Source organism: Callorhinus ursinus, unplaced genomic scaffold (assembly GCF_003265705.2).
Source record: "Callorhinus ursinus isolate GAN/ISIS: 27379988/994484 unplaced genomic scaffold, GSC_fseal_2.0 scaffold4, whole genome shotgun sequence".
Classification (NCBI taxonomy): Eukaryota; Metazoa; Chordata; class Mammalia; order Carnivora; family Otariidae; genus Callorhinus; species Callorhinus ursinus.
The window spans coordinates 275,432-302,485 of NW_027397066.1; the positions used below are offsets into that span (position 1 = coordinate 275,432).

Sequence of the window (27,054 nt, forward strand, 5' to 3'; positions counted from 1 at the left end):
AGGCCTCACTGGGTGGCACCAGGGGCCAACATGCCTGGCTTAGAAACAAAAATGCTGCCTCGTGCCACGAACTGCAATTCTGCCCACGTAAACACACTGGGGACCCTCCCTCAGTGACAGAAGGTCTCGAGGATGGACCCGCTAACACTGCTCCAAGTTCTTTTCTCAAGCTGTCCTGTTTCAGCCACCTCTGCAAATGGATCCTGCCCACAGGAGACTCACACTTTGCATCAATCAGGCACTCAATAGCTTTCTTCTAATTTAACTACATAATCCATTTTTGGAAGCACTGCACACAGTAATGCACCGGCCCAAAAACACAGCTTGGTCAAGTTCTGTGCTTGCATACTGGGACGTTCAGGAAAAAATGCCCTCTCTTTCCAGCCCCCACATAAGTCCCTAAGTCAGAAGTAACTACCCCTGGTCCTCCGGCCCCCAGTCCTCCCAGGACTGCGGGGGTGGGTCCTAATGTTCCCTTTAGTGTCTGGGTAGGAGAGGGGCACAGGGTCCTGGGCAGCTGCACGCAGTGGTCTCCAGAGCTGCGCCACTAGCTCCCCTCTCACCCCTGGAACAACACTTCTGCTCGGGGCGCAGGTGTGAGACAAAGCGGAAAGAACGCCACCTGGGGGGCGTAGTCACTTAAGCGTCTGACTCTTGGTTTCGGCTCAGGTCGTGACTTCAGCGTGGTGAGATGGAGCCCTGAGTTGGGCTCGCACTGGGCGGGGAGTCTGCTTGGGATTCTCTGTCCCAAATGCCCGCTATGCAGACTTGTCCCGCTACCTGGGCACCTCCACCTCAAATAGAAGGTCTGCATACGCACCATGGACTGGGGGCCAGGTGTGCTGTGTGAGGCCCTTATGCATTACTCTAACAAGGTGATGAATCTGGGAATGCAAGAAACTAAAGAGCCCTGGGTAAGTCAAGGGGATTATCCCCGACTGTATGAATTTCTGCTTTTATCTGTAACCCCAGATGGTGAACTTCTCTTAATTACCTCCAACCTCAGTGCTTAGCAGAGCACTCTGCACATCCTAAGTACTCTACATGTTAAAAAGCAATAAACAAGGCGCCCTGGGTGGCTCAGCTCGTTAAGCGTCTGCATTCGGCTCAGGTCATGATCCCAGGGTCCCGGGATCGAGTCCCACATCAGGCTCTCTGCTCCTTGGGAGTCTACTTCTCCCTCTGCCTCTCTCTCTCTCTCTCATGAATAAATAAATAAAATCTTTAAAAAAAAAAAAAGCAATAAATGCCCATTCAGCTGTTTATACCACAGTTCAGGGTGCAGATGACTAAATTCTAGTAAGAAATGCACCATGCCAGTCCCCAGGTCACCAAGGTGCACAGTGGCAGCCACCATGGCCCAATGGAAGTGCCACATACTGGACACTGGGCACGCTCAGAAGTGGGGAAAGACCCAGGACTAGAGTTCAGTGTGGTGACCCAGCCATGCGTGAACCACATCGCCCCACCAGCGTCCAGCGCACGGCACTCATTTACACAGGGTGCACGGCAGCTAGGCACCGTGCACCTGACCCTCCCAACCTCTCCCACGTGTGACACCCACATACTTTGCAAATTTCACAGTAGTTGCATTCCGAGGCACGAAGCCCGTATGGAACTGGACCTGGAACATCTTCATGGATGCCACCTGCAGACAGAGTGCAGACAGGAGACCCTCGAGCTAGAGAGGACACCACCCGCTCACACTGCAGACGCACACTTCACAGCTGACAGGCTCTGACAGTCTCATATACAGTGCCCTCCCGACAAGCAGCTTCTCGGGGTCTGAGGTAGGGCAGCCCCAAAGCCATAACTCGGCAGACGCCCCATGCAGACAGCATCCCGCAGTATGGGGAACTCTGGGTGTTTTGGGCTAAAATCCCCTCTGCCTTGGGCTACACAAGGCAGTTCTCACTGAACACTGGGCCTGAGAACCCTCCACGAGAACTCACAGAATGACAGCCCAGGGTGGTCTGAGCGCCCACGTACCTTGGCCTGCAGTCTTCCTCCCAGGGTGGACCTGGCATGGTAAATTGTAATAAGCACATCCCCTTGCACGGTTATGCCCAGGGGAATGACTGCTTTGCCATCCTCGATTTTGAAATCCCTAAAGAGCAGAATGATGAGGAAAGGTTCCGTTAAGTCACACACACAGCTTTCCAGAGAGCAATGGTCCTAGAAGGCTGCGGCACCCTGGCAAGAACTTCAAGCTCCCCTGAAGCACCAACGCTTAGATCCACACATTCTTATTTTGCTGGTCTTCCTGCCAGATTTTTCTGGGAGGGGGTGTTGCTCTGGGAACTGACTACTCAGGGCGCCTGGGTGGCTCAGTCATCAAGCGCCTGCCTTCGGCTCAGGTCATGATCCCAAGGTCCTGGGATCGAGCCCCGCATCGGGCTCCCTGCTCCGCGGGAAGCCTGCTTCTCCCTCTCCCACTCCCCCTGCTTGTGTTCCCTCTCCCTCTGTGTCTCTGTCAAATAAATAAATAAAATCTTAAACAAAAAAAAAGAAGCTACTCCTCAGCACATTGGTCCTGGGAACCTCCCACACCTGGCGCCCACTGGGCGGGACTGGCTTACAGAGCCTGTTCCTGCTCACCACTTCGACCGTGGGTAGGGCCTCAGCACCTTTCTGCAGCTCTGGCAGACTTTCTCCTTAAAAGTCTCCCAGAGGACAGAAAGTGAATGAATCTGACGGCCATGGGGCCAGGGAGGCTGTGGGCTCACCTCATCTTGTCATACTCCTGAGATGTGGTGGTCACGCGCTCGTCCCCCACGTAGACCTCACAGAAGGGCCTGCAGCCGTTCCTCTGCTTGCTGAACAGCGGCACGGGCGTCATGACCACGGCTTTCACCAGGATCGGCTTGCTGTGGGGCGTGATGGGCTCCTCTGCCACCATGTCACACATGTACTCAATGTACCTGCAAGGGCCAGAGGCATGTCACGTCACCCGCCTGTCATGTCCCCAAAGCTCCAGTCGGCTCACCGCACCTGGTCTCCACAGACGCGAGTACTCAGTGAGACAGTCGGCTCACCACATCTGGTCTCCACAGACCTGAGTACTCAGTGCGACAAACAGTCGGCTCACCGCACCCGGTGTCCACAGACCTGAGTACTCACTGTGACAGTCGGCTCACCGCACCTGGTCTCCAGAGACGCAAGTACTCAGTGTGACTAACTTTCCTTGGAGCAGTGTGCTCTAGTTTCATCTCACAAATCTGATGTAATTTTCATTTGGTTTAAAAATTTTTTTAACATTTTATTTATTTGACAGAGACACAGCGAGAGAGGGAACACAAGCAGGGGGAGTGGCAGAGGGAGAAGCAGGCTTCCCGCGGAGCAGGGAGCCCGATGTAGGACTTGATCCCAGGGCCCTGGGATCATGACCTGAGCCGAAGGCAGACACCCAACGAACTGAGCCACCCAGACGCCCCAGTTTAAAATATTTTTAAACTTCCCTTGAGACTTTTTCTTTGACTCATGGGTAATACAGAAGTGGATTAATTTTGAAAAATTTAGGAAATTTTCCACCCATGTTTGTTTTTTGTTTTTTTTAATATTTTAAAGCAATCTCCACAGCCCACATGGGGCTCATACTCACGAGCCCAAGCAAGAGCTGCATGCTTCCCTGAGCTAGCCAGGCGCCCCTGTTTGTTACCAACTTCTGGTGTAACTCTATCACGAACACACTTTATGTGACCTCTATCCTTCTGTGCCTGCAGCTTAACGGCCGAATATGATCTTTCTTACTGAATGGTCCACGAACACTTGAGAGGAACAGGTCTATTTTGGTTGTTGGGTGGAGGGCCCTACAGATGTCATCCAGATGGTTGCCCACGGTGTTCTGTCCCGAACTGACCGAGTACTCGTTCCATCCACTGCCAAGGCAGGAATATTGATGCCTATGCTACAACTGTGACTGCCCATCTCCCCTTTCAATTCTGTTTTCTGTTCTACAAATCTGGAATCTGCGCTCACGTGCCTCACTGCTCCAGCTCTCCTGGGTGGTTTTCTCGGCACCTGCGGGGTGCACACACCAGGCATCTGTCCCTGCCCTCGTGTCATGACCCCTGTCTCGAGACGGAGAAGGAGTGGGGACTGGCTTCCAAGCAGCAGGAGGGAAGGGCGACCACTTCTGAGCGTGGGTCACACACTGCACTGCGCTAGCAGACTTGCTTGGGGAGCTCTCCCCCACATGACAGGAGGACTGCACGCACCTCACTCCCAGCACGAGTCCCGCCAACAACCCGAGCAAGCACGGAAGTGGACTGGAGAGGGAGCAGCGGGCTTTTTCAGTGAGGTTCACACAACACAGCCTGGCCACCCGACCCACAGAGGTGGAGAAGCACACGCGGGCTCTTTGAGCTGCTAAGTCTGTGGTGATCAGTCACCCGGCACCTGTGCCACGGCCCTCCTCCACGGCTGATGCCAGCTTCCTCCGTCTTGATGGCAGAAGTGGGGCTCCTCCAAACAGGGCATTGCTGGGTCTTGCTCTTTTATCCACTCTGATGATCCTCATGGGCACTTTCAGAGCTCGACCACTACTGTGGCCAGGTTCTACCGCACTGTCTTGCTAATTGCTTTCTGTTCTTCTTTGGTCTTTTCCTCGAGTAAGTGAGCGCTTTTTATAACTCTGTCCATTTCCTCTGCTGACTTACTAACTCTCGTATTTAGAACCTTTACTGGTTGCCCTGGGGATTCCAACAACAACTCTGATGTGGTTTGTACCTCTGCCCTCTGGTGAGCTTTGAGCTGTGTGGGGGGTCTCCAGCAGACGAAGTATGGTGCATCTGAGTGGATTTTCTGCACGTTTGTTTAGTGTTTCACCCTGTTTTGTGTCCTCTGAGCTTTGGAGGTCTGGTGTCTCATTAATTTGGGGAATTCCCTGGCAACTGTGTCTGCACGTTGCCCTCCCCATCATTCTGCCTCCCGCAACGGCCCGAGATGGCCTGGCAGGCCTGGCTGCTCAGCCCCTTCCCATGATCCCTCTCTGTGCTTTGGTCTGAGTAATGCCACCTGCCCCGCCCTCAAGAGGCTGAGGCCCTTCCCTCAGCTGCCAGAGAGCCTGCGGGGGGCAGCCTCCACTAACACTGCCTTTCTCATGTCTGACATTTGCGTTCGAGACTTACAGTTCCTGTCTTTGCTGAAGTGACCACGTGCTCCTAGGTCCTGCCTACCTTCTTCATTTAGCACCTTCAACACGTTAATCAGTTACTTTAAATCTCCCGTCAGATACCTCGGGGTCCTGTCCTGAAGCTGTGTGTCTCTCCAGTGGCCAGCCAGGATTCAGGAGGGCACCGACTCCCCCAACTTGGGTGGCCTCGCCCACGTCTGCACATGGGCCCTAAAGTATTCCTACCTCCCAGCACCCTCCCGAGGGTGATGCCACGGACGACATCTCCAAAGTGGGACACACGTACCTTTTGTGGGACGGCCAGATGCCCGGCGGGCAGCGCTTCATACTGAACATGTACACGGCAGCCTCCGCGGTGCTGAAGAGCCGGCAGAAGCACAGGAAGGAGCAGACGGCTACCGCAGACGCGGCTCTCCCGTCCTAGGACAAACGGCACCAGCCAGGCTCACACAGCCGCGGCTGGAGGAAGGCGGCTTCCTAATCACACACCTCCCTAGACAACAGCCACAGGGCCTCCCCCTGTCTTAAAACCTACTTGGGAACTTAGGAAAACACACCTGACAGAGAAACAATTCAGAGTCCACAAAGATTAGTAGAGGTTCCTAACAAACCCTCACTGTTGGGGCGCCTGGGTGGCTCAGTTGGTTGGGCGACTGCCGTCGGCTCAGGTCATGATCCTGGAGTCCCGGGATCGAGTCCCGCATCCGGCTCCCTGCTCGGCGGGGAGCCTGCTTCTCCCTCTGACCCTCATGCTCTATCTCATTCTCTCTCTCAAGTAAATAAATAAAATTAAAACAAACAAACAAACAAAAAAAAACACCTCACTGGGCAGGTGGGAAACTGGAAATAAGGCTTGTCCTCAGCCACAGTGAGGAGCAGAGACGGGGGTCCCATGAGTCAGAGTGGCCTCCGTGCCTGTTGAGGCTCATGTGCATGCTGCCTTGTGGGGAGAGAATGACCCGTGGGGACCCCCTGTGTTCTGTAAAGAGGAGTAGGGGGGACCACCTGTGCGGGCGGTCTTCCCCAAGAAGCGGTGGGGACCCACAGAAGGCGTGGGTCCCACAAGGCACAGGCAGCTGCTGCTCCCTCTGGGGTCTACCTTGAAGTGACAGGGGCCACGCCAGGGCAGCTAGGCCTAGGGTCACCGGCTCCAGACACCAGGGCAGAACCCACTCCTCACAGGACTTGCCACGAGTCCAAGTGTTAGGCCAGCGTGTCCCAAACAGACCCCCGCTCTCCAGCACAGGTGGTCCCACGTGCTGCCAGGGGCCTCACCCAGTATCGGACAAGGCCTGTGATTGTGTGGGGGACCCCAGCTGCCCCGCCAGCCTCCCTCCTCAGTGCCCCAGATCTCACTTCCGTTCCCTCAGCAGATTGTGAGCTTCCCCAGCGCGTGGGTTATTTTCCCTGGTTTCCGTTTTCTTCTCAGGTACCCCACCCCCAAGGTGAAGGGCAGGGATGGGGCAGCCTCACACTCACCACGCAGTGCACAACACAGACATTCTTGTGGTCTTGCCGGAGCCATGAATGCATGTTCCTGCAAACGCTGTACAGGCTGTGAAGGTTTGGGGCCCGCCTGGCCGCCCAGCCACACTCGGAGACCTGTGGGCAGAGGGCTTGGCTCAGCCTGGGTTCCCTTGCACCAGCTGGGGGTGCAGACACAGGGGATGGGGGGAGCCCCACCACGGGCACTGGCTCTGGACAGACGCCACCAGGCCCCCTGCTCCTGAGCTTCGTGCTCCAGGATGTGTACCAGGCTATGCAGACTTGGCAAAAAGACCGGAGAGTCTACCCTTTCCCATGCTTGGTTCAGTCCAAACACCATGAAAGTGTCTGTGTCCCACGTGGTCATTTACTAAGAAAATCACGTGGCCTCTCGCATCCTCACTGGTGAGGAGCAACAAGGCGCCCTAGATTTTAGCCATCTCCAGGGAACATACAGAAGCCCATCTGACTGTCTCCTCACGGGTCACGTTACAGAATCTTCCAGAGAAAGCCCCTGTCCCCACCGTGTGCTGCACGGGGGCCCCGTGTCGCCACACCCAAGGCCACCCCCCCACCCCCACCAGAGCCATGGGCTCCGCCTGCTACCACTGCTGCTGGGGAATGCCACACGTGGGTCTGCCACACGTGAGAGGCCAGCATCCAGGCCACCCACCCGGTTATGAAACTTGGAGGACCGGTACGTTCTCGGGGACAGGTTGTAGACCGCATAGTGTCCTGGGTGCTTGGAGTCCAGAAACAACCGTACGTCTTCTATGTTATTCTTGATAGCCGACTCCACACCTTCCGCTGGGAATGACATCACTGGAAGAGAGCAGCCCACGTCAGCCGCCACAGGGTGGTGGCACTTGGCCTCCGCAGCCTCACCAGCCACGGGCAGGACAGTCGGCCACCTGGGCCCCTGCTCATCTCCCCACAGCTGCTGACTGATCGGTATAATGGCCACCAGGATTGGACAGAACACAGACCTCGCCACCCCCACCAACCCTCTGGGATCTCCACACAGTGCTTTCTGGGACAGTGAGTTAAGCCAGAGAGCCTGATGCACGGCAGTCTCCCAGTGTCTGGATTCTGGTTTCGGTGTTTGGAGACCCAAGTTTTAAATGTGCTTTGCATCATTCCCCTCACGATCTCAGAGTTCCGGAAAGTTCCAGACCAGGGGGAGAAGGTGGGTCGATGGTGGCACTGTCCATGGCAGGGCCTGGAGATAGAAGGACAGGTGCCCCAGGCCACATCTTGGGCAAGTGAGTGGCTGCCCAAGGGGCGCCCTCTCCTTCCCCACCAGCCACAGCCTCTGGCCCTGCATCCCATGAGCCGTCCTCGGACAGGAAAGAATCTGAGGCACGTCCTTATGGTTAGTGGAGGCAAACGTACCAGCGATTCTGGATGTGATGTAAGATATGTCCAAATCTCCCTTTGCATAACTGGAATTAAAAAGAAGAGCCTCGGTTATTACAGGAAATTTCTACAGGTAAGTCACGAGAGCTTAAATGGAGCGAGTCGTGGAGAGGCTCAGGCTGCGGCTGATGGGAACGTCGTGTACGCGACTGAGCACCTTCAGCGTCACGCGTGCACGTCGAGAGTGGAGGTGGACGAGAAGTTATAAACTGGAAGTGATGGAGAGGCACAGACCCCGGCAAACTGCCTGCTAGTCTACTCTAAAGACATATGGCCACGGGAGCTGGCAACAAAAAACGGAAGACGGCACTCATGTCTGGCAAAAACTGAGTTTCAAGAGACACAGAAAGCATCGGAAGCAGACATGGCAGGGGTGTTGGAAGCACAGGACCAGGAACTTCAGCAGCTGTGACTAACATGCTAAAGGCTCTAACTGAGGGAGCACAGGGCAGACAAGAACAGACGGGCAGTGCGAACAGAGACAAAGGTTCCAAGAAAGATCAAAAAGAAATGCTGGAGATAAAAACACAGTAGCAGAAAGACAAGATGCCTCTGACGGGCTGATTACACGGAACACAACTCAGGAAAGAATCTCTGAGCTGGAAGATCGAGCAACAGAACCCTTGAAAAATGAAAAGCAAAGAGAACGAAGAGTGACAAAATCCAGAACAGAGTCTCCAAGGGTGTGGGACAGCCGCAAAAGTGTGCCGTACATGTGACAGGAACAAGAGACACAGAGAGGAAAACAGCAGAAATACGTGAGCTGATAATGACTGAGAATGTCCCCAAACTAACGTCAGACACCAGACCCTGGACCCAGGATGCTCAGAGAACACCAGGGAGGAGCCATCTCTTCAGAAACCATGCCAGCAAAAAGGGAGTAAAATACGTAATATGGAGAGAAAAAACCCACCCAGGAAAAACCTAGAATTCTGCACCCTGTGAAATTATCCTCCAAAAGTGAGGAGAAATAAAGACTTTGTCAGGCAAACATTGAGAGATTCTGTTGCCAGCAGAACTGCCTTGCAAGACGTGTTAAAAGAAGTTCTCCAGAAAGAAGGAAAACGCTCCGGTCAGAAACTCAGATCTACATAAAGAACAGAAGAACATCAAAGAGGAAGCGAAGGTTAAAAAAAAAAAACCCACCAACTTTTATTTTTCTTATTCTTAGCTGATTTGACAGATGCCAGTTTGTTCCGAATAATGGCAACGAGACATCTGACAAGCACGCTTATGCACACATTCTGCACTGACGATGCGAATGCCGGCACTGGGTACCAGTGGCGGGGAGCAGGGTCCCCGTGGTGTCCAGAGGGTTAGGGCTAGCGGTACAGGGGCTATTTGAAAGATTTGGATTAGCTGGAAATATGTACTGCAAACTCTGGAGCAACCAGTAAAAAAGTTAAAAAAAAAAAAAAAAAAAGAAGAAGAAATGTAACAGATAGGAAAGGAGAGACCAGGGGCTCCCATGAAAGGCTCAATCACGACCACAGAAGGCCAGGCAGAGCATAGGAAGTGGGGACAGACACGCTGGGCACCCACCCAGTGATGCATGTCCGTGGTCTGCACGCAACCCCTTACAAGACAGACACGGCGAGAGGAGATCAAGACTCCACTCTCCAATGTCTACAGAACACTACCGAAGCTGAGCATTTTTAATAGTTTATTCACCATCTGTCCTGTTAGCTGCCTCCGTGCCTGCTTCTTGTCTCCAAAACCTATTTCATGTAATAGATACCGTCCCTCTGGGAGTTTTATGATTCAAACACACTCTCAATCAGGGTCGTACTTTTTTAGAAACCTGAAAGAAGTGTGCCTTGATGGATAGAGGGTTTTTTAAATTACATTTACTAACCATTCGTTCCCATGGCTGGTACAGTTTTATTACATTTAAGAAATCTACCTCACTCTGGTGTCACAAGAATGCCCCTATTTTAATTTTCTCTAAAAAATTGCTGTTGATGGCATGCCTGGTTGGGCATCTGCCTTCGGCTCAGGTCGTGATCCCGGGGTCCTGGGATCGAGTCCCGCGTCGGGCTCCTTACTCAGCGGGGAGTCTGCTTCTCCCTCTCCCTCTGCTGCTCCCCCTGCTCGTGCTCTCTCTCTCAAAAAAAATCTTAAAAAAAATTGCTGTTGACAACGAGATCTTTTACCTACTAATCGGATGAATGTTCTTGGCCGTTACTGGATGAAGACCCAACTTTTATCTTCCCCACACAGATACCCATGGCCACAGCACCATTCATTAACCAGAATCCTAGGTTTCACTGGTTTTATACGAGTCCCACACAAGCAACCATTTCACCAAATGGGCACAGCACTCATGTCTGAAGAAAAGTGACATACAATGTGGTTCACTCCCAGCCTTATTTTTTTAATAGGCTGCTGGCAATTGTGGGTAACTTGTACACGAACTTTAAGATGAAAACCGACAGAAGCATCAGTATTTTTATTTACAGTGCAATGAATTTACAAATTGACTGATACCATCTTCAAAAATTAATTCTCCCAAACATAAACACGGTGTATTTCTCCACTCAAGTGGTCTAATGGGAAGGCTTTTGTCAGACTCAGCTAAGAGTGTGGGGCGCCTTCTGCACAACGCAGCCTGAGCAGCCGAGTCCGTCCCGCTGGCTCTGGCCGCAAGAGGCCCAGAGGCACCGCAAGCGGCCAGCCCAGGCTCGCCACCCCTCCCGCACGCCCGCCGCCCCACATGCCTATCCTCTGACTGCTGCTGGCAGGCATCCAGGAGGGCAGGAAAAGGAGCCCTTGGACCTGGGGATGCCTCTCTGCTGGAAGCCAGAGCCAGCCCTGCGCAGACCAACTGCCCTGAAATGATCATAACGTGAATGAAGTGCAACAGCATCCTAAAGTGACCATTCAGGCAACCTGACAAGTTGATTCTAGAATTCATTCCAAGAAGCTGATGTGTAAGAACAGCCGATGTTCTTGGGCAGGGTGGAAGGGGGCCCAGAGAAAGGACTGGAACGCTGCCTGGCTTGGCCATCAGCAGAGGGGCTGCTCTTCTCGGGGGAGACTGGGGCAAGGAAAATCCCCCAGAGTAAAAAATCCCCTAAATGGATTAAAAACACAAATGTAAAACAGTACAGCCATCAAAAAATTGTATTTACAACACATTTAAATAACTGTTTCGAAACACATTAAATGTGCTCAAACCTGGGCTATGAAGGACCCTGAACATGGAGGCCGACAGACCCGCTGTACTTTAACTAACGACCCCTGCAGCACGGGGGTGCCTGGGGACTCAGTCAGATGAGGGTCCGACTCCTGCTTTCGGCTCAGGCCACCACCTCAGGGTTGTGGGAGCGAGCCCTGCACTGGGCTCCGCGCTCAGCGGCGAGTCTGCTTGAGGTTCTCTCTCTCCCTTTGCTCCTCCCCACCTCCCACGGTCTCGCACACACGTGCTAATAAAACAAAAAGAATCCACTGGAGAGCAAAACAAACAAGATGAGCAACACATAAAGTGTTTGTCAATATTTACTTTCTTCACAGAAAGAACTGATACACATAATACAGTATAATGTTGGTAAAACAAAAACAGAAACTCAGAAAAAAAGCAAAGGATTAGAACGTGTAGGCCAGAGGAAGCGAAACACCCGTGGCCAGAGGTGCACATCCACAGGCCCTGGCCATCCTACCCCGCGTAGGGTATGGTCAGAACGATGTGCACAGTCAGGAACTCAGGGCACCCGGTCGCTCTGGCTCCAGGATGTGTGCGAGGGGTGTGCACACATACACGAGGAAGCAATGAGACCACACGTGCAGGCTCAGGCCGCTGAGGCCCTGGCTTCCAGACATGGGCTCTCACACACAGGCTGCCGGGCCTGGGCCTCCTCCAAGGACAGGCCTCCCAGGACTCCTGGGTCCACAAACCCTACCGTGAGGGCTCTGCCTGCACCAAAGAGGGCTCTTCAGTGACCAAGGCCATCCCCCACCAAGGCCTCCCCTGGGCCCTCCTGTGGCACGTTGAGCCTTGGGGTCACCCCAGACCCTCAGAGGACCTGAAGCTCACCACCCAGGACTGCATCTGGGGGACTCCTTCCGTGAGCACAGCCAGGGGGCCTGACAAGGGGCAGAGGTGTGCCTGGCCCTCCACACCACGGCTGCCAGGCACTTGCCAGGCACTCGTGGTCATGAGCATGAATGTCATGGCTGAGACAAGGGCTAGGACCCATGCCTTCTGCCATTCCCTGTCCAACGCGCCGCTTTTGTTCGTGGGCTGGCTAAACAAAGCACCAGCAAGGGTTCTGGGTAGACTCACTGTGAACCGGAGTCTGTCAGTACCTCAGATGTTTCCCCTCCAGCCTGGATGCTTCTGAGTCTCAGACATGCTCTCTGAATCACATTTTAAGCATGAACCTTGGACAAAAGACAGTTACGCAAGCCTAACCATATACCCGCAGAGAAGCTTGCCGGGCTGGTCCTCGGCTATGGCACGGTGATCTCGGGAGGATCCTCACTGTTCCCAGAACTGGTAAGAATGGCCTCCTCTGCCTGGACTGCTTGCACCAAGATGTGGTTTATGCTCAGGCCTGCTTTCCCTCGAGAGTCTGGAGCCTGGTGCATGCCAGGCAGAGGGTGCCTGTGACCAGCCGAACACAAACCCTGGGTGCTGGGTGTCTGGGGGCTTCCCTGGATGACCACACATCACATGTGCCGTAGTGGCTTGGGCTGGAAATCACACGCATCCCACGTGACTCCACGGGGTGGGGAGGACTCGGGAAGCCGTGCTGGATTCCCCCAGGCTCTGCACCACACGCCCTTTCCCAGGACCCTGAGGCAAGAACCAGGTCTTGAGTGTCCTCCAGCAAACTTCCAAGCCGGGGGTGGGCTTGGGACCCTGACACATATCCTTTTGCTCTTGTTCTAGAAACTTCGATCCTGACGACACCAGGGGACGGCCCTGGTCTACCCTCATCTACGCTTTGATCTCAACGTCACGCTAGGACGATACGCAGCGTCATTCCCGCCCTAAGGCGCATCCAATGGTGTCTGCAGGCCACCACGCCCGAGTCACCAGCGGAATTCTGCTTGCGCTGCCAGACTGATGTGCGCTGTTAGGGTCATTTCTTCCCATTAATATCCCATTTGCAGTGTAAGATAGTCGCACAAACCCAGAGTCAGCCACGAAGTCAACTAAATCCGGGAGCACACCAACACTGTCTGCACCCTCACAAAAGACAACTTCACATTCTTTTGTTCACTGAAACTGTGTTCAAGAGCTTGAACAGACGGGCCAGCATCCAGCCCTTCCCTCCAGCCCTGTGGGGGCTCCAGCATCTCAGCCACATGGGAGGCCACGAGCACCCCTCCTCCACACCCACCCCAGGGCTGGCAGCTGAGGCCTCAGACAACGTCCATGTGGCCGCGGCCTGGCGTCTGCTCTCCCCGAGTCTCGCTGAGAAGGCCTGAAATGCTGGGCCCACCTGAGAGACCCAAGGAAAAAGGGGGTCCACGCCCAGTCGGTGTGTGTGTTCCCGAGGGGAGGGCTGAGTAGCTTCCTGCATGTCCCAGAACCCCCTGCTTGTCATCCCCAGGGAGCTGCAACTCCACAGCCCTCTGGTCCCAGGAGACCCCTGCAACATCCCTTGCTGGGAGAAGGGGCAGGACAGACCTGCAGCTGGCACACAGTGCAGGGGACGGCAGCCTGTGGGCTGAACCACACGGAGTGGCCCACGACCCAGCACCATGACGCGACGTCACCTGTCGTCAGACGCACGGGTGGAAAAGCACACCAGCAGGCAGCTGAGTCTCAGAGTCACCGGCAGTCCCACCTGTCCTGTCCAGGCCGGCGGCCCGACCCTCCTGCCTCCATAAGCAGAACACGAGCCACAGCCCGTCGGATTATGCCCGACTCCGGGCACAGGACTCTGGAGAACCCGCAACAGAAGCGCGCAGACCTTCCTTTGACAAGGTGTGGCCTGTGATGTCACGGAGGCTCGTGGAGGTGCGAACGGATGCCCCGTCTGCTGAGACATCCAGGGGAAACCCAGTTTCTTCTCATTCCACAAAGTCACATCAGGTAAGAGCACAGGGCGCTGCGCTGCCCCCCCACGCACGCGCACACACACACGCCCCCCCACACGCACGCGCGCCCACATGCGTGTGCCCAACGTGCCCCCCACATGTGCACGCCCCCCACGTGCGCCCACACACACGTGTGCGCCCACACATGTGCCCCCCCACGCGTGCACACACTCACGCCACGTGCGCAGGACCTAACCTGTGTCAACGGCGCACACACAGCGCAGTGGCCGTCGCACAGAACAGGGAACACAAGGCCAAGCGGCCCTCACGTGACCCCCGGGGACCACGGGGGAGCCACCGCTTGACCCCAGGCAGCCCTCACGCTGTCAAGGCCCACGGTAACCACGGGGGACCAACTGCTTGACCCCAAGCAGCCCTCACGCTGTCAGAGACCCCCGGTAACCACGGGGGACCGACCACTTGACCCCAAGCAGCCCTCACGCTGTCAGAGACCCCCGGTGACCACGGGGGACCGACCGTTTGACCCCGGAACTGAGATTCATGGACCCAACACCCACGAACCAGCCCCTAAAACTGTCAAACAGCGAGGGAGCGCCTACGGACGTGGACGTGGACGTCCCTGAGCTGGCCCAGGCCTGGGTCCGTGCTGGAGACCTGTGCCCGGGAGGGCTCAGCGTCACCCTGCTTGCTGCTCCTGCAGAGCTCCACAGTCAGAGCCGAGGGGCCTCCAGAGAACCCAGCAAATGCAGGTTGCACATTCTGGCCAAGGAGCCACAGGCCAGCATCCAGCACGACAGGACTGTGCTCCCCTGAACAACGCGCTCATAAAGTGACTTTAGCCACAGCCACACGCTCAAGCCCACCCAGCCCAAGTACTTCAGTGTTTTAACTCAGCGGGCTGCACTCGTGAGGCGTCCCTGGGCGCCCCCACTGTCCCACTCACTCCACACCACAGAGCACAAACCACACAAACATGAGGTGTGTCGTCACAGTGCAAGGGAGACATTGAGGTCTGGGTGGGGGGGGCTCACGGTCTCCGTGGAAAAGGCCCCCCTGGGGGAGAGAGGGACACAGTCCCGCGGCTTCAGGCGCTCCCATGTGGCCCAGTGCCAGCCACGGCCGGGGTGGAAATGAGCGGCCACCTCCATCACAGAGCGCAGAACCCCCCCCGCCGCCCCAGGGTCTGTGGGCCCAACGGCAGAGCCCGTGCAGACGGGGCATGCACACTTACCAACAGCCTCGAGTGTGGGTCCTACCAGGTCTGGAGAGGGAACAGCCCAAGGGTCGGGAAATCCCCACTACGAAGAGCCCACGTGCTGTCACCTAGAAGCTACACCCTCACTCACTTGGCAACGGACTGGATGACCTTGGAGGAGGTGTCCTTGATGTTTGTGAAGAGGCGCTCAGTGCCCCCCCGCAGGATGTCCAGGAGTCCGCCATAGGGCTGGTCGTACTCGGCAAGTGCCAGGCCTGAAAGCAGAGACAAGTCTCAGACCAGGGCACAGCCTGGGGCCAGCTCCCATGGGGACACGAGCCGAGAAGCAGAACCAGCAAGGAGCGCCGCTTCCTGTCGGCCCCAACTGTCAGCACACCACGTCCAGGCGCAGAGATGAAACCAGCAACCGCCGCGTGAGCCTGACGGGCAGCACCACCTGAGTGCCCAGCCAGTGGTTCCCTCGAGGGCAGAACCTGGGCACCGTGAAGAAGAGCTGGACCCTCTGGGCACACACAGCCCTCCGTTCCCATCTCCAGGACGTCACCCCAACCCACTGCTAGCATGTACTGGACGCCAGCTGGGAGGCCGCCGTCACACCAACTCATGCTGAGGAAACCAGCAAAGGGGAGGCAGCCTCCAGCTCTGAGGCAAGGGCACATGCGTGGATGCGGAAGCCGTTGACACCTGGAGAAGGAAAGGGTGGGGAAGGACATGCAGGGAGAACACAGAGCGGGCCGTGCAGCGGGGAGGCCTGCTCAGCTCCAAGCCAGGCACAGAAAGGCCACATGGCTGGACCTCGGGCACGCCTGGGGCAGAAATTGGTCGTTCTCGGGGGCAGGGCTGCCAGAACGGAGCCGGACTCCACACAGGCAGCTGCAGACACGCTGCCTGGATGTGAACAGAGCAGCAACAGATGCAGGGCCCCCAGGGGGCGGTCGTCAAGGGGGCTCTGGTGGGAGAAGCCGGCGTGAACAGAGATCAGCACGATCCACAGGCTGCATGGGGGTCGTCTGCCAGGACCCCCCGCAGCCTCCATGTGGCACGGTCTTATCCCGGTGCCTCGGGAACCTCCCCCATGGCAGGCGAGGCGCCGCACACACGGGACGTTCAGGGGGGCGTCCAGGGCCCACAGTGCATGGACATGGAGTGTCCAGGACACGGGAGAGCTGAAGGAGCCAGGACCTGGATTCCCACCGCAAACACTGAGAGCTGGGGGATAAGCACCGGGGCACGTGGCAGAAGGCTTCCAGAACTTTCCCAGGCACAGCCACACACAGCTCAGGCTGAGGGCTCCCCTGGGGACACCGTTCCACCATGCCAGTGCCGGGGACCCGACCCATCCCGATACACACCGGCCAAGAGCACGAACTGCTCACCAAATGTGACGGGAGTTGTGATGAAAACCACCGGCCCCACCACCCCAGGGCCTGGGCCTCCCGGTCAAAACCCCCACGTGGAGCCCTCCAGCCCCCCAGTTCCCATCATGGCCACTCTTTGCCCCACACACCCTCCTTCTAATGTGCTTGCCCTCCTGGTCACTGCCCTTCGACGCGTGCCCTCATCCACCCAGGCCACGGGCCACGCCGACAAGTGACTGACGGAGGGCCCCCAGGCCTCCGCGGGGCTGGAGACCAGCCACCCAAAGGGGTGGCCAGCAATACCTGTGTGGCCACCCCTGGTTGTCCCTCCATGCTGCAGAGGGCCAGTGCTGTCCTGACAGTAGAGAGAGAGGACAGCTGATGCTCATGCTCTTCCCCAGCTCCCCGTGGCCCAGTGTGCCAGTCCCACTGAGTGCTGGCAGCCCAAGGCAATCCAAACCTGAGGGTGATCCTAGTGACCACAAACGTGTAGCCCGTCTCTTGCTGTCAGGCCAAAAGCCTTGGGAGAGCAGGATCTGGGTGCCCTGTGCACAGCAGGGACAGGGTAACCACAGGGGACAAACGGTGGGCACGAGGGAGGGGGTACTCACCTCCACTGTAACCACCACTGCTGGAGCCCCCAGGAGGGGGTGGCCCTCGGGACGGGACTGCATTGCCATAACCTCCGTTCTGCTCTAAGAGCTGCATTGATTCAAAATGCAAACAGTCAACCTCCACAGACGCAGAAAACCTCACGGACAGTGGCACACGGTGAGCCCCAGGCACGTCCGCTACCAGGTCAACCCGCCTCTACCTGACTTACTATGAAAGCCAAGGGAAGAACCTCCCAGACCCTGAACAGCCCACCTGAACCAAAACACAGACCACGCCAACAAGGGATCTGCACACATGCTCTTCCGCACACAAGCCTCGTAACACAGAGGGAGCAGCTGTAACTCTGCCCCTTGGTGCAAGTGCTCACACCCCACCGCGTGCCAGGCTCTGCAGTGACTGAGGACCGCGGGGGCGTGGGAACAGCAGACCCTCGGGGTGACACATCTGCGCCCTCAGTCAGCTGGTGCCCTCTGGCTGCCACAGAAGCAAGGCGGGGGGGGGGGCTGTGTCTGTCACGAGCTGAGCCCAAGGCCAGTGCCGGCTGGGGCCTTGACCCCTAAGCCTGCTAAGAGATGCTTGGAGCCCCTGGGCAAGGTGCACAGCCCAACTGTGTGACGTCAGGACAGGGCCGGAAGCCCCACCAGGGGCCGGTCTCAGCCCTCCTCAGCTTCCACGCTTACTCATAAGTTACCTGGCAGCACGCCTTAGGATTTCTGGTGGGGTTGTACAAGCTAGTACCACTGAGGTAAAGTTTTACTACAGCAAGCTCAGGAAAGAAGGTATATGAGCCGTCACTTCTCCTGAACGTGATGAAGCCTTGTCTGTCTCTGTGACCTGCTAGGTAGTCAACGCTCATCTCCTACAAATCCGTATAAACAACGCCCATGCCCACTAAGTGTTAGGCGGCACGTGTCTGTTAGACCGGCCAGATCTTCTCTTTGCAGTTTCTCTATTTGCTTTACTGACTTCTGGAAGAAACAGAACGTCCCCCACCGGGACCCTACGCTTCCCATGACTCCCTGTGAGCCCTAACGAACGGTGCTCAGTACCTCTGTGGCTGTCATGAAAGATGTGTAGGTGGTACTTGTTTTTGTTTTTTTTTTTAAATTCTGTTTCCATAACCTCCTATTTAACAACACGGTGCACCTATTCATACGGCCCTACTCCTGGGTTTCAGACTCCATTCCTGTTTTCTCTCTCTGGGGGCCTGGTCTGCTGCACTGTGGCAGGCTGCCTTCTGCACACTCAGCCCCGCACGGCCCAGAGAAGAACCCTAAGGGGTCTAACGTTTGCACACACAGGTCCCAGGTCCCAGAAGCACTGGGGTCAGAACACTCACAGCAGCCCACCCACCGGGGCTGCGTCCGTCCCGCAGCACCTCTGCCCAGCCCGCTCCCGGTGAGCTCCTGGTGGTGTACACGCGGGCCGGCCGGCCCACAGACCAGACAGCTCCCCACACCACCAGCCCACCCTCTGCCAAGTCTCGGGGAGCATACATCTTCTGTGGGGGACCACATGAGGGGTTCTCTCTGAAGCGGACCCACTGTCCCACCCCCATGCCCTCCCATGGCTTCCTCTTCCTCAGCCCAGTGTGACAAGCCTCCCTGACACGTCAGGTCCTTATTTCAGCCTTCCTGCCTGGGCCCCCAGGCCTGGGAACAGGCCCGTGTGAGACGTGCCAAACATCATCCACCAGAGCCGCACACCCAGTTTGCTGCCCTTGCCCCTGTGACCCCACAGGGCAGCAAACCTCTCGTCAGCTGGGACGCTCCCTCAGGGAACTCAGATTGCCCTGGGCTGTGGGCGCGCCAGGGCACTTGTGAGCCTCGTCAGGAGCCGTGTCTCCTGCCCCAGAGCAGGCGGGGCAGAATTAGAATTAGGACTGTCCTGACCACACCATCATGGGCAACACCTGGCAAGGCCCCTACCTCAGTGATGGGAGACTTGGGGTTCACGTTCCTGGCGGCCGCGATCTCCTGGAGCTGGTTGACCAGTTCTGTGATGGACAGCCGCTCCTCGGGGTTGACCTTCAGCGTGGCGCCTAGGGCAGAGGCAGGAGAGCTCGGGCCAGGGTCTGGGAACAGCAGTGCCCACTCTCCCCAAGCTCACCAACCCCAGAAGCCCCTCGGTTCACTCATACCACTGTTCACTCATACCAAGTTACAAGTGAATGAGTGAAATACGACACAGGGAGCAAGCCCCAAAACGGCACAAAGTTACCATGAACGGGCCCATTCAGAGCACTGAGAATTCACGTGGGGGCTGGGTGCTGGGAAAAGCCCCCATTGGGGGGTTGCCACACGGCCACGAGAGACAGGACAGACGGTCCCGAGAAGTGACAAAAGGCGTGTCCTTCGAGGTCCCTGCACGTGGGACTTACGGATGAGGTCATGGAACACCGAGTACCGGGTGTCATTAGGGGGGATCGAGAACTTCCCGTTGACTATTCGAAGTTTTGCTCCGTCTTCAAAAGGATGCTGCCGGAAGCACAGCAGGTACAAGATGCAGCCCAGGGCCTGTGGGGAGGGCAGACGTGAGGGGGGCATAGGGGGTGAGGCGGGGGCAGAGAGGTCGGGGCGGGGCGAGGCGGAGGTGAGGGGGTCTGGATCCACATCCCAGGATACTCAGGACCAAGTCAGCCTGTGTAAGCCGGAGCCACACCCTGGTCTGAGTTACAGGCGGCCAGAGAGTGGCGGCCGGTGTTCCCCGCACATCCAGCCCACTTCCCACCCTCCTTAGGCACGAGCTTCTGAGGTCTGAGTTGTGGACAAACAACAGTCTCTTATTTTCCCGCTGAACCAGAAAGTTCCACACGCCAGCATCTGGGGCCTGGCGGCGCTGCTGCCAGGAACGCAGGAAGCTGCAGCAGGAACGCAGGAAGCAAATCTGCGGGCCCGTGGGCGACGTGCCCTCCCACTGCTGCTTCTCCCTGGAGCGTCGGACGACGGGGATGCGTCGGACCACCTGGGCAGCAGCGCCCGCGCACATCTCTCTCTCATCAGTGAAGAGTGCCCAGGGGAGGCCAAGCCCTCAGCACCCAAGGCCGCTTCCCCGTCCAACTCGGTGTGCACGCGTGCATGTCCGCCGGCCCAGACGTGCTGAGGCCACCTATTTGGGGTCAGCCAACGTACGGAAAGAAGACACCACGGGCTGCCGCTATCATGAAAAAAGGCTCCAGCACGCACATCCCACCAACTCTCACACTTCAAACTGCTATCAGCACCACCTGCGCTCGGGATGGAGATTCTCACATCCACAGCGGGGTCCGCTGGAAGCTGGCCCCAGAGGCCTGAAGTCTGGGCCCTCAAGGGCGGCCCGGCTCTGAGGTGTTGCTGTCCCTGCTCTTAGAGAGGCCAGGTAGGGGGCAGGATGCCTCAGCGTAGGTAGGGGCAGCCCCGGGCCACTCAGTGCGGCTCTCCCCAAGTTCTGCACTCTGACGCTGGACCCCAGGAGGGACACAGCCAGACACACCACGCAGGGACTGCCACAGGGTTTCAGAAAGGTGAAGGGAGCAGGGTCACCTAGGCATCAAGGCCTGGCCCTCACTGGCCAGCACCAGACCGACACAGAGCTGAAAGACTGAGGTGGCCAGTCCGGCTGCATGAGCGCCCCGGCCTCTCTGAAGGGGCTCCGGCCAGCAGAGCAGATGTCTGTGGGTCCGGAGGGGGCTCAGGTCCAAGCCTGCAGGCAGCAGATCTGTCACACACACAGTGTCCCAGACACAGCGTCCTGGAGGGCCCTGTGGGACTCCGCTGTACACCCACACCCCCCCCAACTTTATTCAGTGTGTCTCTGCTAACGGCAGTCACAAGTGACTCTTGAAAACGACCAGAGGCGAAAACGAAGGAAGGAGGGACACCGAAGGGAAGTGAGCAGAGTGGGCAGGCAGGAAGCTGTGCCCGAGGGCCTCCCGCGTGCTCACAGGCAGGGCTGCCCAGGCACCACGGCGGCGTGGCCTCACCCAGATGTCCTGCTTCTCGCCGATCGGGAAGTTCGAGTACAAGTCCACGATTTCTGGCGTCCTGTACATGGGTGTGGTGTTCCTGGTGATCTGAAGAACAGACACACACGTTTCAGAGCAAAGGCCACACACGAGCACTGCTTCTTACTTTGCATCGATGCCGTGCCCCTTTCCAGAACACGCTGTGGGATGTTCACCAATGACATTCATTACATCCCAGTGTCCCATGACGATGGCCGGCCGCTCACCGCCCTCCTCACCCCCGCTGCTGCCTGCGCCCTGGCGCCCAATGCTCCCTGAAGTGGCCGCGCCGAGCACTCACTGCGGGCATCCTAGCTGTCTGGGCCTGCGGGAAGTCTGGCCCAGAGCCGTGGGGTGGGTCACACGCATGTGCAAGAGGAAGTGCTGTTCTACAAGAAGCTTCCTGACAAGTTCTTACAGAAGCACCTTCTCTAGCAGGAGCAAGAACTAAACCAAATTCACCTGGTTGGTTCAGGTGTTTACATTAAGGACGCTGACACGCGTGCATACAGGGTGGGACGTGTGACGGACGAGAGAGAGGCTGGTGGCACAGCACGGCACAGGGCCACACGCCCAGGGGAGAACGGAGTCTCCATTCATAGTAAGCACCAGCACCAACCACACACCACAGACGCCACAACCAAGACCTCAGCGGGACACGTGGAAAGGGTAACAAGCCATTCTCCACCCAAAGGTCTGCTCCTCAAGGGCAAGCCTCTGCAGAGGCCGGCCACAGTGGGGGTGAGTGCACGTGAGTCCTGTGGCCGATACAGGGCTCCCACGCACGGTGTGTCACTCCTGCAGCTCCTCAGGGATAAATGGGAACATGATCAAAGTGGATGAAGGCCTCGAGCAGGCCATTCCCGAAAACCACACTCCTGCACTCAGGCAGGAGTCACCCAGAACACCAGGAGGGAGGTGAAGCTGGGGGCGCCATACAGCCCAGATATGGGGTGACAGGGGCATCCACACGGGAGAAGTCACCCAGCGGCTCGCTTATGACTCTGCTGTTGTGCACGTCTGATAAGCTTCCGTTAAAACGTCCAATTTTATTAGCTGGATATAGTCACAGACCCAGCCACTGCTCGTCCAGGCGCACCCCCGGAAGATACACACACGAGAACCCACACGCAGGCTGCCGTCTCTAACTCTGCAGACGGCACCACACTAGACACAGCCTGACCGTGAGCACAAGGCACTGGCCAAAGGGCATAGGGTCGCACCGTGGAGGGACCTGCACCCACGGCCCCAGCAGAGACCACGAAGGAGAAAAAGCAGAGAGAACCAGAAGAGCGTGTGCAGAGCGAGAGGGATGGGGACCTGGGAGCGCACACCCATGTGCTCATCCCTGCAGAAGAAACGCAGGAGGACACAGAGGAAAGTGGGTGGCGACGGGGAAGCACTCCGCATCCAGCTCAATTCTTCTGGAAACCTGTAACTGCTCAATAATCAAAAAATAAAATTAAAAAAAGACACACCCAAATATATTTCAAATGAGTACCAAAAGCACTTGGAAGGAGAGAACCGAATCCAAGGAACCTGGTCTGGGCTGCGGGGGGAGGGGGGGAAGGGGGCACGCCGGAACCGCACATGAACCCTGAGTTCCTGCCAGGAGAGGCGTGTTCTCTAGGGTTGCTGCAAGTCTTGCACGTGCAGCAGAACGATGAGTGGACGCACGCGGGATGCTGCTGCTGGGCCATGCGCCAGGAAAGAGGGACACACAGATGTGGGGTGGGGGCAGACGCCCACGGGACAGGCCGGCGTAGGTGCGTGACTTCCCACACAAGGACACGCGTGTAGCTACACACGCACATGCCCACACGCCCAGAGCTTGGCCCCAACTCAGGGGTGGCAGCTCTCCTCTGACGAACACAGATGCCAGGGCTCCAAGGACAGGCACCTGCTGATCTCAGAACACCCTGATGCTCCAGAAAGCAGACGAACGTGCCAAAATGAGGGAAGCGTGGCAAAGGACACAGGACCAAGGGGAAGCAAATCCGGGGCATTCTGGCACCACAGTAACTGAGGACTCACTATGAACCATGGAAAAAATGGCAGCCACAAATCCTCCCAAACGGTCAGCACATGCGGGGTGGGGGGCTCCTGCCATGGCGGTGTGGTGTGTGGTACGAGCCACACCGCTGCGGTGGGAGGAGATGCAGGGCGGAGAAGCACAGCAAGGACCCCCGCCCCCGCAGCTGGAAGACGGAAGGGACCATCACCCAAGAGAGGGGTGCACGGGACACAGCGGGTGGTCGCACACCTCCGAGGATCTACTGAAGTCAGCGAATGGGGCAGGACTCAGGGCCCAGGAGGAGGTTACTGAACCAACCACCTGGCACACGGGGACCAAGGAACCCCTTCCACGCTACTGCACCACTACTCTGCAAAGCACCTTAAGGAGAACATTCACACGTCTGTGCTTTGCTGGGAACGGCTGTCTTATAAATGTTCTCACACTCAAGTGGGAATGCGCTGGTTTGGGGTAATCGGACACGTCTCGGATTTAGTAATGGAGTGTGAGGGGAGGACAGACCCCTTCCCTCAAGCACAGTCCGTCTAGAACAGCCAGCAGCCCAGGAGCACCTGTGTTCTGACCCGACACCCTGGTCTGCGGCCTGCAGTAGACAGTGACAGACTCCAAGAGAAGCATACAGGCGCTCTGTGCAGATGTGGCCCCAGGCGAGCTTCTGCTGGGACGGGTCCTGAGGGGCCGAGCGGGTGGCCCGCTGGCTCAACTCCTGTCCCTCAGGCTCCTTCCCAGCAGGCTTGCCTTCACGCCCCTGCGGAGCGTGGCCTCACCACCTCCCCGACCTCGTCGTCATTCCTTGGGGTTCCCAGTGTCCTATGTTCTGTCCGCGTGGGCAGTTTCTGTAAGCTGCTCATCAAAGTATAAGCCGCTGGGAGAGTGCCCGCAGGGTGCCCAGATGAAGGCCCGCCATGGAGCCCTCCCAGTGCCTCCCCACAGCCATGCCTGCTCAGGGCACACTCACCAATCTCCTCTGGGGTCTCCTGCAGGAGCCTGTGAGGTGTAACTAACTGATAAACATTTTTTTAAATAGCCTTACTTGGGATGGTGACAAAATTCTGTGGAAGGACAGTGGGACAGCCGAACGACGATGAATGTACTTGATACGCTGGAACGTGCACTTAACAGTGGTTAAGACAGCAAGTTTTACGATACACGTCCTCTACCCCAATACGAAAAAAACGCAGTAAAAGAAAAAGCCGTAAGAGGCAGTTATGGGATGAGAGGAGTGACGCAGACACAACATAACCCTCAAATTCAGTGTTTCCTGGCCCAAAGACGGGCCTGGGAGGCGAATGCCAGGGTCCAACTTGCCGGTCCTCACGGGGCACGCACCCACCCCGCTCACCTCATCTTCTACCAGGGCCCGCCGCTGGGCGCTCCAGCTGTAGTCAGGGTAATGTGAAATGGTCGTGGCACTGCCAAAGTCACAGAGCTTGATGGTCCCCTGGTTACTGAGCAACAAGTTTTCCACCTGCAGAATTCCAGAAGACAGTCCTTATGACCTTGGGGTGCAGAGACCCAGGCCCAGGCAGTGCTGAAGAGACACGACAGGACTCCCCAGATGCAGTGAGGAGCCTTCCACAAACGGGAAACACAGCATCTTAACTTCTTGCTGATCCCAGTCAGTACATGTACCTTTAAAAACAGAAAACTCAGAAAAATAAAAGGAAAAAATTTAAAATCAACCACAAATCAAAGGTAACTCCACTCGATAATATAAGATATACAAAGAACCTTTAAAAAAGTCAGTTAAAAGATGAAAAACATTAACATGCCATTTCAAAATCATCAAGTATATCAAGAATCTAAAAAAAAATCGAACAAAAGAGATACAAAACACCCCCCTTCAGGAAACTAAAATTGAGATAAACTCTTAAAATCCAAAAGAGACGAGGAACTGGACCATGTTCTTAACACGACAGGCACAGATCTGCCCGGGTCACCCCAGGGCAGGTCCCTAGACTACGGGCCAGGAGCTGGCTCCAGCCACTGCCCACGCACCTCGGTGGTTAGGGAAACTAACCTTTCATGACACGGGTCCCCGGGCAGCTTGACCGGTGTGGCCACGCCTGCCCACTCGTGGGGCCTCCTGCTCTGCTATTCAGCAGGGCTGGCATGCAAAGCTAACAGGTTGAAAGCCTGGCCTTTTACAGGAAAAGTCTGTCAATTCACACTCTGGGGGACAATCAAGGCAATTCCAACCAGATTCCGGAAAAGTTTTGGGTGGAACCTGACAAACCAATTCAAAGATTCATGTGGAGAAACAAAAAGCCCCAAAGAGCCACGTGATCCCTGAGAAGCCCCATTAAAGAAGGCAGAGGGCCAGAGGGACCAGGACCCACAGCCCCACAGGACACCCGCTGAGTGCCATGCCCATGCGAGGCGGCGCCGAGGGACCCAGGCACGGGACAGCCATCCACGCAAGGTGCTGGGAGAGCCGGACGGCTGCCCACAACCTGCCCCTGCATGCAAAGGCGGACTCCAGGTCTCTCCAGGACAACATGCCTGGAGGATGACAACTCAGCAAGACACAGAAGCTCCACATAAAACGAGGAGCACCCAATCAAAGATCCTTGCTACCCAGAGTGATGACACCAGCCACAGCGTGACCAGCACGGGGCTCCAAGAAACCCAAAAGGAAGCGACACCTCAGAGAAAAATTAGGCAAACTCTTCCACAGGTACCTCCCCAAAGAGAAAATCCAAACTCCGACACACTTGAAAAGAAGCTCGTTAATGGAAAGAAAATCCAGCTAAAATCCGTGAGCCACATCCACACCATCTGCCAACACCCAGGGTCGTTGGCAAAGTGCAGGCACAGGGGCCTCCACACACTGCCAGTGGGAACGTCCCACGGAGGGTGCAAGCACCCTTCCACCGGCCAAAGCATGGACAAGAGTAACTCAGGAAGCAGGTGTCAACCAAGTGCACAAGCTCTCACAACACACACTCTACCGAGTGTGGGCCACACAACATGGCCAGACCTTAGAGCCGTAAGGCTGAGCAAACAGCCGGACAGGAGCACGACGCTCCATGGCCTGCACTGTTGGACAGAGCCATGCACAGGAGCAAAACAAGGAGGAGGAGACGTGTCTCCACGGCCTCTGTCATCCCCCGTGTCGTACCTGCCCCTCCACAGAGCGCCATCGACAACTTCCTCAGACAAGCCCTGGAGACTGGCCCCCTGGCGAACACGGGGCACTGAGAAGACAAGGGATGTCCAAACCAGGCAAACTTCACCAATACTGATTCTTTACTAATTTCACCCTCGCAGAGCTCCCGCCCCTTAAAACAACCACGGACACACCAGCACAAGTGTTAACATGCAAACCAGGAGTCTTGATGCCACAGGAAAACCCACCAGCCACCTGGTCGACTAAGGAGGGCCCGTCCAGACAGCAGGGAAGGGATGGCTGGCGTGCAGGGCTGCCACTGCCCAGGTGCCCTCAGGACAGTGGTTCCTGATCCCCAGACTTCTGCAACAGTGTGGGGGGGGGGGACGGACAGACCTGCCAACCTCTCGGGTTCGAGGGACAAAAGGAAAAGATGAGGCTTGTCCAAAGTTCAGGTCTAAACAACAGGGCGCCAGTGTCTCCCCAGGCACACGGGAGAACCACCCCCCCGCCGGCTCCAAGGAGGGGAGGGCGCTGTTCCAGGCCCACCAGGTCAGAGGCACATCACACTTGAGGGAAAATCTGGGAAAGCTGGCCACAGACTGGACCAGAAACGATATTAAGGGATCAGAAGGTTCTTCAGCAAACACAACCTGCTCCCTCAAGACATGGTCAGAAGCAGGGTGTGAGCTTCG

The 27,054-nt window shown here is 56.8% G+C and overlaps 1 protein-coding gene across 5 annotated transcripts in view; it reads right to left on the bottom strand.

The window, feature by feature from the left end:
* GAK (cyclin G associated kinase) overlaps positions 1-27,054 on the bottom strand; it is a 54,883-nt gene that overhangs the window by 10,778 nt on the left and 17,051 nt on the right. For 4 of the 5 annotated variants that reach the window (XM_025886913.2, XM_025886912.2, XM_025886911.2 and 1 more), the window contains exons 6-18: positions 24,593-24,718; positions 21,195-21,284; positions 19,614-19,749; positions 19,162-19,274; positions 17,230-17,320; positions 15,391-15,514; positions 8,012-8,061; positions 7,293-7,441; positions 6,614-6,736; positions 5,421-5,554; positions 2,727-2,921; positions 1,990-2,107; positions 1,569-1,648 (exon numbers count right to left, since the gene is read on the bottom strand). In XM_025886913.2, the coding sequence (XP_025742698.1) occupies positions 1,569-1,648; positions 1,990-2,107; positions 2,727-2,921; positions 5,421-5,554; positions 6,614-6,736; positions 7,293-7,441; positions 8,012-8,061; positions 15,391-15,514; positions 17,230-17,320; positions 19,162-19,274; positions 19,614-19,749; positions 21,195-21,284; positions 24,593-24,718 (1,529 nt within the window). The remainder of the gene's footprint in view (positions 1-1,568; positions 1,649-1,989; positions 2,108-2,726; positions 2,922-5,420; positions 5,555-6,613; positions 6,737-7,292; positions 7,442-8,011; positions 8,062-15,390; positions 15,515-17,229; positions 17,321-19,161; positions 19,275-19,613; positions 19,750-21,194; positions 21,285-24,592; positions 24,719-27,054) is intronic. The other variant, XM_073891288.1, reaches the window with a different exon arrangement.